The following is a 12,120-nucleotide window of genomic DNA, read 5'->3' on the forward strand; positions in this document are numbered from 1 at the left end:
TTTAACCTGTTGCAATGATGTTAAATGAAGTGTTGTTTTGATAGAGCCACTTGTAGACAGCAGCACCTTGCAAGCTGCAAACAAAAAGGGGGTGTATGCTAGATTTCTACTTTTTATTTGTGGTGGTAGAGGTCCTGCTGAAGGCATTTGGTTTTTCTTTTTTTAATCTAAATACCTTTTCATTCAGAAATGTATTGAGGATTTCAAAAGAGGCAATCTTCAGTTTTTCAGGTTGAGAACTAAGCAAGTACTGAGGGATTTAACAGTTGAGGTTCTCTGTTTACCTCAACTACTTTCAGAAGCTTAAAGGGGGCTGCTTGTTGTGTTTACTGGTAAATTTTTAACTCCAGAGTACCCCAGATTTGTCCAGCAGTCACTGAGATAATCATGCTGTACTACAACAGCCTTTTTGCAAGACTGAAGGCAGTAACACTTCCTACAGAAACTCGTTCAGGAGGAAAGAACAGTGAAGAGAGGAATGGCAGTAACTGGTAGGGATGTGCTTTTAGAATTCACTTTTGAAAAGTGACAAAGTATTTCAGCTGGGCCTGTGTCCTGCCTTGCTACTCTAAATAAAAATAAAGGACAAACCACTCCTTTCTGTAACTTGTGAGGAAAAATGTAAATAAGGAACAAAGCCATGTTTTCTCCCATAATGTTTTTCACATCCTAATCAATGAAGGCAGACCAGAGAACTGCTGAATGGAAAACATCCTTCAAGATCTACAGCTGAAAGTTATTTTTACAAGTCTGCAAAATTTAAGTAGGAACTTTTAAATTTCCCTTCTGGCTCCCTGCAGGACCTTGATTTATATGCAAAAAAGTTTTTGACAAGCTATTTTTTATTTACCTTCACTTTTGTCTGTAGTAAGGATCAAAGCTTGTACTTCAGGAAAAAGTAATCCCTGCATCTTAGCCTTATAAAAACTTCATCTCTCCATGGAAAGGATGAGTTGGAAAGATTGAAAGCATGTTAATGTTTCTTTAAGATTGTTTAACTAATTATTTTCCTGTAACTAGGTCTGAGAGTAGATGCACAGGGACAGAGGATTAAAAAAAGATGTAGCTACCTGCTGTTACATTCTTTTTACTGCATCTTCTGTGTGTGCTACAGTATGAGAAAAGGGGGGTGTGTGACATCATATAAATATACACACATCTGAAATAGTAATTCAAGAAATGCTGCAGTGTCACAGAAGAGTAAGTTAGGTGGATATTTATTTATGAAACCCTCATCCAGAGAGATTCAATCTTTTTAAAAGAGGAGTTGCTCTTGTAGCTTGACATTCTTGGTAAGCTTCCCTCTTATACATAAAACAGATTTTTTTAAAATGAGGAAGTTCAGTCAGTACTTGGTACATGAGTAGGATATATTGAATTGAAAACCTCCCTTAAATTCTGAAAAATCAGGAGACCCATTTGCACAATTTCAAGGTGGTCTATTTTGAAATTATTACACTGAAAATATAGGGCTGTGTCACCAAAGTATAGAAAGTGGCAGTTTTACTTGGACTAGGATGTATATACTGCTACTGTTCTCGGATGTTAAACGCAGCAAGAGATTTTAAGCTCCAAAAGATTAAGTGTTCTAAAACCTGATTTGAGCCAGCTCATCCACAACTGTTTAGATTCCAATATGCATGTCTATATGCCAGTTACAAAGATGCTCAGATTCAATATTTAGTCATCCAGAAAGAAGTAGTTTCCACTCTTCTTTTGTTCCACATCCTTAGGAAGAGAAAAAAAGATCACTGTTACTTGAAGTAGTCTTTGGCAGACTTGAGCATAGCTAAAATAAGACACTTACTAAGCTCCTTTCTACTTTCCTTATTACTCTGAGTAGTTTCATGTGTTGTTTTCCAGCACAGCAAAACTACCAGGTCAGTCTTCGTTTTGCTCCTTATTTTAAAATCTGGCTTCATATTAAACAGTCATGGCTCCTTTACTGTAAAGGTGCTTCTCTCTTACCTTGATGGAATTGAGTTTGTTTATTCTTGGTCTGTAATTGTTGGGGTCTCTTCTAAAAGTGATTTCAAGCTGAGATAAAAATTTATTCATTCCAGCCAAAAGAGTCTGTGGACTGTTAAGAAAAAAGAACATTTCAGCTACATTTTCAGAGTTTTATACTATAAAGTTACAGGCAGCTTTATCTCCACTCTGAGCTCCCTGAGGACTGGAAATGTGAATGTGACCTGTATCTGACATACCAGGAGGTGCTACAGTTTTAGTCAAATGCTGTCTCAGATACTACTCTCATCTTTCAGCAGTATCTCACAGTGGCACTACAGGTCTTTGGCTGGCGACCTTTGCACCCTTTTTATTTTGTATCCACGTGTGTGTGCTTGCACACTAATTAACATTCAAAGGAAAAAAACCCAAGTTGCACCAGAAGCAAAATATGACAAAGATCATATGACATACCCTGAGGCTGAGGAACAGTTACATGCTTGTGATTTTTAAATTCAAACAGGCTTTCTTCCAAGGAACACCATCAAAGCCAGGGTAGCAGTGGGTTGTAGATGCATTGTAGACTAACATGTTTACTCCACCTGTCTTGTGCTAAGTACTTGGAAATTACACTGTTCTAAAAGCCTGGTTTCTAATAAGGATGCTCTTCAAAAAGCCTCTAATTTTTTACAAGAACAAAAGCAGACATATCAAAAGTACTCTTTTATTCTGATAAAGAGTAAAACTCGGGTAAGTGTACCTGGCATGTTGCTGTCGAGACCTGCACAAGATTTGCATACAGTTAACCTTAGCACACTGCTTTCTTTTAATCCATCTCAAAGCTATTTTCCTAAGCAAAGTTTACAACTGCTACTTCTTTTCATTCCTTGCAATCAATGCCACTTATTTGTTCTCCTCTGGTCATAATTTAGCTGTTGTGCAGTTGCTTAAGGCTAGTTCAAGCCAGGAGCTGGTCTAGGTCTCTGGGCCTAGTTTGAGAACCCAACCAAACCCTCAACTCTGGGTCCAGGCAGCCTCTAAATGAGGGTCAATCCAATTTTCTTTTCCATGATTCAAAACAAAACAACCCTCAGGATGCTCTTGGATCACTTTAAATACAGCTTAAGTTTCCACAGGCAAGGATGTTTCTCTGTATTTTTGATGATGATCTTGCTTACTAATCCAAACAATCTTACCTGTTTGCCAGTGTGTTCTTGGAAGGAATGCCATCAAAAACAATCACACGGTCAGCGAGATATGTAGCCATGATAAAATCATGTTCTACCACAAAAGCTGTTTTTTTAGCATGGAGAATGAAACTGAAATAGGAAAAAAAAGAAAAAAAAAAAGAAGAGAGGTTAATGTAAGCTTATTGCAAAACTCCTGCCAATCTCAGTTCCCCTCCCCACCACGTGTACTTTACCGTTTAATGACTCTGGCAGCCATCAGACGTTGTTCAGAGTCCAAATATGCCGAGGGCTCATCAATTAGGTACACATCTGCAGGTTTACCCAGACAAAGAGCTAATGCCACACGCTGCAACTCACCACCAGACAGTGTTTGAACCTATTGGTGCGAGGGGAACAAGGCCATTATTTACTTCAGGTACAGGTCAAGAGTTAAAGGCAAGTTAGGATGTTGTTTCAGGCAGTTGATACCTCCTGGTCAATGATGTTTTCTATCTGGAGAGGTTTCATTACATCAGTTACAAACTGGGGGTGTGTATAGGCATCTCTGATCTTCTCGTGCAGCAGCTGACGGACACTTCCCTATCAAAAGAAAAATGCTGCCACTCAGTTTTATGCACCACAAGAAAACAAGGAGAAACAGAATTAATATTTTGTTCCAGGTATAAAAAAATTCTACATATGTACTACAACCATGCTTTTTGTAGCAAACACAATAGTTAATAAATAAGGCTTAAACGTACTGTAGATTTAGGGCTGATTTTCTGTGGTTTGTAGCTGACATTTAGAACTGGGACCTCACCTGTAAAAACACAAAATTTATAGTGTAAACAAGAGCCCTTCCAGTATCTTCAAATAGGTTTCAGCTAAGGTGTGACACATTATTACCTCCTTCATCGGGTGTAAGTCTTCCTGCAAGCATTCGGATAAAGGTTGTTTTGCCAGTTCCTAAAATAAAATGCAAGTTACAGATTAATCACTTTTTAGTAATTTAGACCACCAACAATTAAGTCACTGATAAAAAGAAAAAGAAAGGCTTAATGAGTATATTTTAAAATTAGGCTGCTTTGAGGATTCCTATATTCCTACATGCTGCAAGCAGCACTTGCTCCTACTTGCTTTTTCAAATGGAGGAGACATCTTAAAACTACCACAGTCTGGGCTTGTAGCTGAGCTCACCAGGCCAGGCATTGTCCTGCAATCTCAGTTCTTACAGTGGGGTAACAGACAGACACAGTGGCACTCAGTAACTTCACCTTCTTGCTATTAGAGAGCAAACTCACGTGAAATCTTCACTAGGAAACAAGCAGTTCAACCTGACTCAAACCCAATCATTTTGAAGCCTGGCTCCCAAAGTGAAACAGGACTTTAGGAGCATATTTAGGGCTGGAAAAGTAGCTTCCAGCATAACTGCACTTACCGTTTTCCCCTAACATCACCATAATTTCAGAATCTGTGAATTCTCCAGCTACTATGGATAGTTCAAATTCTCCCATCTTTTTTTTCATTCCTGGGTATTTGTACATGCACATCTTTTTAACCTCTTCTTCATTAGCTGTCTCAGCCACTTTAAATACCAGAGATGCATCTCGAAACCTTAGGTTTTCTGTTGGAACATAGCCATCTAGGAAAATGTTTATGCCTGTGACAGGAGGGAAAAAGATCATTAACAAAGGCCTATAAAAAGTAAGACAAGATGAATTGCAATTCCTGACTGTAAATTCTTATCAGGTAATGAGAATGCTGGATTTTAAATGGCATATGCTAAAAGAAGGAACAAGACTTCCTCTTTTAAAGTGTGTACGTTATGCAAATTGAATGAAGAAAAATCTTACTGAACTACAGAATGGCTGGAGAAGCTCTTCCTGAAAACCCACTATTAGTGATGTGTGTAGGGTTTAAACAAACTAGTGCTGTTGGACCTATTCTCATAAAACCAGTTATTACTGAGTCTCAGTGCTACAAGTGTGGACAATTCAGTTGAACACCACGTACCTCTGTACTGTGCAAACTCTCTCCTGCCTTTCTCTACTATTTAAAAGGTCTTTTGTGTAACTCCACTGTTTACAAAACACCTGCAAGTATTAAAATTATGTCCATAGCAAGAGAAAAAGGGCATTTCATAATTCAGATTTCTGGGTTGAGTTATAAATTTAGGATCATGTAACAAAAATTCTGCAGAAAATAAAAGGGCAGTTTTTTTGTTGCTGAACTGTAACAGGAAAAAGTTATGGTTGCATAAGAGACAACTGGCATTTTGGTACCGTTTTGGGGTATGTTTAAAGAGAAATATCGCAACAATTACCTTCTCTTACGCTGAAAGGCATAGTAACAACACCATAAGCACTTGGCACACCATACAGGCAGCAGATAAAGTCAGAGAGATAATCTAACACACTCAGATCATGCTCCACGACAATAATGTACCTGAAAAACAGAGCCAGAGAGATGCTTTTTTACTTCAGTGCAAAACATTTTTTCTTTCTTTCTTACTCTAGCCTTGCATAAACAAAAGCTATCACCATGATTTTTATTTAACAGGTTTCTTTGCTTTAAACTAAATACATCTGTTAGTGTACCATTCTGAGAAGTCAGCACTTCTGGGGTGATGGGACTGGCTATTTCTTCCCTCTGTAAGCAGCCACATGTTATTACAGTCTAGCAAAACACTTAAAGCTTGTATTTACCTGTCAGGGTTTATTAGGGATCGAATAGTAATGGCAGCCTTCAAGCGCTGCTTGACATCCAGGTAGCTGGAAGGTTCATCAAACATGAAGCTAGGCCCAAAAGAAAGGATCAAGTCTTAGTGAATGCAAGTTTTCTGCATATTCAAACATAACATTTCAACCATTAAGTAAATGGAAATTAAAAATTATCGTTATTTGTACTGAGAAAGGGAGACAAAACATGAGAATTATGTACACCTGCCTTGAATCTCTGTAGACTGTCACATGGAAGTGTTAAAACAGTTTAAGTATTACTTTGCCAACAGCTCTGCCAAAGTTATCAAAAGTTACAAAAAATCAGCAGTCAGGAATCCCATGCACTCATTCTGAGTCATCTTAAATTTAACATGAACTGAAAAGTGGAAAAATACTTTGGAAGAAGGACATCTTCCAGAAGAGTAAACCAAAACAAACAATAAAACCCACTTGAAACCCACACCAACCAAAAAAAACCCAGCCAAACAAAAAAAGAGCAGCCCAAACAAAACAAAACCAAAAAATTCATCAAAATAAAAAAAAACCAAAACCCTGTAACTCTTCTGATCTTGCTTTCTTGGTCCCAGTGAGTCAGGAAACAGCACAGACTAGACAGTAATTTCCTGGTTGCAAGACAGGAGAAGAGGGACACAAGTTTCCAGAGGTGGAGAAGCATCTGTACCTTCCTTATTCAGAGAGGCTAAGTGAGGTATGCCATCAAACAGGAAACATTTATGGGGGATGAGGGAGAGGTTATGAAGTTGTGATGCTGAAATTTGACTTCTGAAATCAGCTATTTCCAGTCAGATGAATTAAAGTACACAAAACCCAGAGAATATATATCTGGAGCAAATATGGATCTTGGCTGCTGAGTTGGCAAAAGCATTTAAAAAACCCAACAACTTAAAAATATTAATAATTAAGTATTTTTCAATATTTCACACAAATGTATTATTTTTAACAATAAAAGTAAATTAGAGGACCAGACTGAGATAGATTATTAGAAGCCATGTGTAACAGAAGTAAATTAAACATACATATCAGCCTTCTGAATGCAAACAACTGCACAAGCAAATCTCTGAAGTTCTCCTCCTGAAAGGTCCTCAACATTTCTTTCTTTCAGATGGGTTAAGTCTGCAAATAAGTGGTTTAGATGTTATAACCAACACAACAAACCATATTTTTATTACCTACAGAAACGTGTATAAACACAGCAGACATCCTACACAGAGGAAAAAAAACCAAGAGGTAGAATAAGCATTCAGTTTATACAGTATCAGTATCATAATGCTCATAGTGAGTCCAAGCAAGTTGTGGCTTCTCTGCAGAATTATCTGTATGGCTGCTTCTTATCCTGCAGAAGGATTCCATTTGTATTGCTTTTTTCACCATGTATTTGGTAAAGATTTCTGGCCCTAAAAAGAAACTATAGCAGTTTTAAAACTTTTTTTGTCAGACCTGGATGAAGAATTCTGGTTTTCAGGAAAATCAAGTCCCTCAAACATTACAGCAAATGGGTGAAACCAGTATTTTCTACTCAGCTTAATGATCAAAAAAATTTCAAGAATATATTGTAAATATATATATAACATATTATGTATATATAATAAAGTGGGACTCAAAGCCCACCTCTTGGTGGCACAATGCAGCCCCACCTCTACTACCCAGATCCACCAAAGAGAATCCTGTTGTTAATTTAGTAACAACTAAATGCAAAACACCTACAAAAACTTACCAGGGCAGGACTACACAGATGTTCTTATTAATTGTATTAAGCTCAGAAGTCAGTGTTACTCCCACTGAAATCAGATATATATGGGCTTTAGGGGCAAGGGGGTGTATTAGAGCAACATTTTCTATATGCTGTGGTTCTCCCCAGAGGGGATGCTAACATTTTGCCACAGTTGTAAGCAAATAAGAGCAGCAGATGGTAAGGGGCATTTTTCCAGGTTTAAAAACAAGCACTTTCTACCACGAAACAGAAACTGCATTAGATCCTGTTAACTAGAATATATCAGTTAGATTGCCTTTCCACTAGAAAGTATTATTTGTGTGGGTTCAGATATGCTTACAGCATACCCTAGGCTTTAAAGTACCTTTACTTTTTTCTCTTTTTTGAAATTAGTATAATTTACATCTTCCATGACATTATAGTAACTTTATTTTGCCAGCACATATGAATTTCTCCAATGCTTTGAAATGTGACTTTACAAAATTACTTACCAAGTTGCTGACATACAACAGTTTGTGTCTTAGTTTCATCCTTCCTATCCAGAATTGATCCCACTGTTCCCTGCATAATAAAAAAAAATAATTTCTGAGAATACTGGATTTTTATACTGAATTATGCTGTTAAATAAAACCTTTAAGCACCAGAGAAGTACTACAGAAGAGGCTCCCAGCCTTCTATTACCTCATGAAACTTCTCACCTTTGCAGCTTTAGGAATCTGGTCCACATATTGAGGTTTAATGATAGCTTTCAGGTCATCTTCCAGGATCTTGGTAAAATAATTTTGTAATTCAGATCCTCGGAAATAAGTCAAAATTTCTTGCCAGTCAGGTGGATCCTGTGACGAAATTAAAGCCTGTGTTTACTTATACCATTAAAAAACCTTAATTTAAAAAACCTAATTTTAAAATTCCCATCAATACAGCAAATAGAATATGCTTGTAAGATAAAAAAAAAACAACAACCAACCAAAAAGAAACCAACCCCCCCCCCCCAAAAAACCAACAACCACAAAACCCAAAACCCAAACCTGGATAAAAGCTAGTTACCAAGCTGTTAAGTTGCTTCTGCAAAGTTTCCATTAAGGGGAAAAAAAAATTATAAAATTGCAAAACCAAAGTTTAGATATTATTTTCCAGGTGTGATCAGCCCTTTCAAAAAAACCTTTTAACTTTGCACAGTTAAGAAGCTACTGAACTGAACCTACTGCATGGGGGAAATGACAACATGGATTAGTGTAACTACACTGATTAGCTATCTTGATATAGCTAATCCAAAGGAAAAGGATTAGACTGATAAATGCAATAAAATTTGGCAATTTTCTCTGGAGTAAGTCACTGGCTGATAATAAGGAAAGTGCCAACGTCCTCACAAATTCTGTTGTGTCCACAGATACAAAAATTCAGTCAAAAAAATATAAACACAGCTATCTAGATTGCCAACTCTATTTTACATACATCATATTTTCCAAGATTTGGCTTCTGTTTTCCAGCTAAAATTTTCAAGGCAGTTGATTTTCCAATACCATTGGTTCCAACCAATCCCAGTACTTCACCTGGACGAGGGATAGGCAACCTGCACACAACACAGATAACTTTGGATTATATTAATGCCATCACACACCAACAGCTGCTGGTCAAGTAAATGTTAGAACACATTTATCTGATTATTTCAGCCTACTTTGTTTACTTGCCAATGTATAATTCAAACTAAATCAACATTCTTTAATAACAGAAGTTCGTAAGAAATATTTAAGGACAGTCTACTTTTTAAACAAGGGCCCTGTCAAATCAACACTAACATTTATTTCAGTATAATACTTTTTAATAAGAAAAACATAAAATTAACATTCCTACCTAAAAGGAAGCTACCAAGGTAAGAACCAAGAACACTTTGATATGCACCATGTTTAGATTGTCAAAAACTTGAAGTTTTTTGTCTCTTTTATCATGATTTGAAAAACAAAATACCTGTGAAGTTTGAAGGCATTGGCACAATATCTATGTGTTGTTTCTTTCTCCAGGTTGCTAGGTAAGTTAACAATTGACAAGGCTCCAAAAGGACATTTCTGTAATTGAAATAAATTATAGATTACTAGTCCACAAACAGTTTATTAACAAAAGACTGTGTTCTCTACTGCACCCAGCTGTGCACTTACATTTTTAAATGAACTTCTATCAGATTTCATTTACAAAAAAATTCTATATCACATTTTTCCAATTAAGTAGTCAGCAATTTAGACTGTCAGTTTACAAGTAAGGCACGCTGCATATATTTTCCATCTCTTTCACAAAACCCATCTGTCTCCTGCTAGGTGTCTACAGACACAAACAAACCAACCCAAAGTCAATCAAAAACAAAGCCACAAAAAACAATGTTACAACCCACACCCTGCAACCCAACCAGTTCAGCAAACTGACACAGTTCTCTGCTTTCTACAGACAGTAACAGTTAACTAAGTCTGATTAGTCCAGAAAAGAAAACTGCTGTTTTTCAAGTTACAGTATGCATTACTAAATATAATAGCAAAATAAGGAAAATGCAGCCCTTTAAATAAAGCAGCNTGATTATTTCAGCCTACTTTGTTTACTTGCCAATGTATAATTCAAACTAAATCAACATTCTTTAATAACAGAAGTTCGTAAGAAATATTTAAGGACAGTCTACTTTTTAAACAAGGGCCCTGTCAAATGAACACTAACATTTATTTCAGTACAATACTTTTTAATAAGAAGAACATAAAATTAACATTCCTACCTAAAAGGAAGCTACCAAGGTAAGAACCAAGAACACTTTGATATGCACTATGTTTAGATTGTCAAAAACTTGAAGTTTTTTGTCTCTTTTATCATGATTTGAAAAACAAAATACCTGTGAAGTTTGAAGGCATTGGCACAATATCTATGTGTTGTTTCTTTCTCCAGGTTGCTAGGTAAGTTAACAATTGACAAGGCTCCAAAAGGACATTTCTGTAATTGAAATAAATTATAGATTACTAGTCCACAAACAATTTATTAACAAAAGACCGTGTTCTCTACTGCACCCAGCTGTGCACTTACATTTTTAAATGAACTTCTATCAGATTTCATTTACAGGGTCAAATTGCCAAAAAAATTCGATATCACATTTTTCCAATTAAGTAGTCAGCAATTTAGACTGTCAGTCTACAAGTAAGGCACGCTGCATATATTTTCCATCTCTTTCACAAAACCCATCTGTCTCCTGCTAGGTGTCTACAGACACAAACAAACCAACCCAAAGTCAATCAAAAACAAAGCCACAAAAAACAATGTTACAACCCACACCCTGCAACCCAACCAGTTCAGCAAACTGACACAGCTCTTCACTTTCTACAAACAGTAACAGTTTACTAAGTCTGATTAGTCCAGAAAAGAAAACTGCTTATTTTCAAGTTACAGTATGCATTACTAAACATAACAGCAAAATAAGGAAAATGCAGCCCTTTAAATAAAGCAGCTGAACTTTTACCTTGATGCAAATACCACAACCAATACAAAGTGTTTCTGAGATCCATGCTATTTTGCTCTGTGATGTGACTTCTATGCAAAGTTTTCCTGGTGAAAAAGAAATAAGATAAGGTCGTTCAAGTTTCTGGTGAATCAGAATTCTTGCCAGTACTATTACATTTCACAGAGGAGCACATAACTGAGGAACATTCACTGAAGCTTCAGATCTTTCAAAGGCTTGAAAAGTGCCATTATTACTAGAATTGTTCCTGCTTTCAGTGATGTTTTTAAAGGCTTTATGAAACAAAAGCTTGAACAATACACAAAAAACTGGCAATTATAAAAAAATCATTCATTTTATTAGAACTGGATTTAGAACTTCTCCAATTGCTCAAATACTTTGTTGAATTGTCTCTTACCCATTCGAACCACGGGACAACTCTTCTTGCATTCCTGACGACATTTCTTTGGCTTACACTTGTCATGGTTGACTATAGCAATTCTTGTTAATTTGTCTGCCATAATGCACAATTTAGGGTTAAACACATACACCAATTATGAGAAGGAGTAGAGGGAGTCTTCCAGATCCTAAGGGAAAAAAAAAAGAAAAAACCCAGAAGAGGCCACGTTACTGACAGCACAGAGAACATACACATCTGAAGTTACTACTAGCAGAATTCAGAGATGAAAAATGCAAAATCATTTGATTGCTCTTTTAAGCAACATGGCTAACGGGGCAAAGTCTCAGATACAAGTAAGAGTACTGATGTGTAAATAATTGCAACAAGCCTTTAACATCAGCTGTCCATCCCACTACTATTTCTCCAGTGTAAAAATAAAAATGTGATTATATCTGAAAATGGATTTGTTTTCAAGGAAAGCATGTAAGAACAGAACCTATACTACTGCAAACTTCAGCTTCACAACCTGCCTTGTGTAAAGCACCCTTGTTCACACTACAGTATCTATTAAAGTCAAATTGTGACATATTACTCCAAGCATATGGTTATATATACATTTACAAACTGTATCTCAATATTCTGTATTAAAGGATTAAAATAATCTAAAATTTAAACCAGTTTTAAAA

The 12,120-nt window shown here is 36.4% G+C and overlaps 1 protein-coding gene across 1 annotated transcript; it reads right to left on the bottom strand.

Moving 5' to 3' along the window:
• Positions 1–1,183: 1,183 nt before the first annotated feature.
• Positions 1,184–11,654, bottom strand: ABCE1 (ATP binding cassette subfamily E member 1). Its single transcript, XM_029959316.1, has 17 exons — positions 11,453–11,654; positions 11,056–11,141; positions 10,438–10,535; positions 9,024–9,141; positions 8,267–8,404; positions 8,060–8,129; positions 6,874–6,970; positions 5,822–5,911; positions 5,440–5,561; positions 4,555–4,776; positions 4,023–4,082; positions 3,878–3,936; positions 3,606–3,716; positions 3,371–3,513; positions 3,144–3,266; positions 1,969–2,080; positions 1,184–1,728 (listed from the first exon to the last, which is right to left on the bottom strand). Exons 1-17 carry the CDS (start codon positions 11,553–11,555, stop codon positions 1,681–1,683), a joined length of 1,800 nt encoding a protein of 599 aa, XP_029815176.1. The 5' UTR covers positions 11,556–11,654; the 3' UTR covers positions 1,184–1,680.
• Between the last annotated feature and the right edge of the window lie 466 nt (positions 11,655–12,120).

This window comes from Manacus vitellinus, unplaced genomic scaffold (genome assembly GCF_001715985.3).
Source record: "Manacus vitellinus isolate BGI_N305 unplaced genomic scaffold, ASM171598v3 scaffold_0_pilon, whole genome shotgun sequence".
NCBI lineage: Eukaryota > Metazoa > Chordata > Aves > Passeriformes > Pipridae > Manacus > Manacus vitellinus.

Excerpts from the sequence above, each read along its gene's own strand:
- ABCE1 (XM_029959316.1), bottom strand. The coding sequence starts at position 11,555 with ATGGCAGACAAATTAACAAGAATTGCTATAGTCAACCATGACAAGTGT. Across the intron at positions 9,142-10,437 it reads AATGCCTTCAAACTTCACAG|GTTGCCTATCCCTCGTCCAG; the intron begins GTATTTTGTTTT and ends TGTTGTGTGCAG. Across the intron at positions 4,777-5,439 it reads GCCTTTCAGCGTAAGAGAAG|GCATAAACATTTTCCTAGAT; the intron begins GTAATTGTTGCG and ends CTCCTGTCACAG.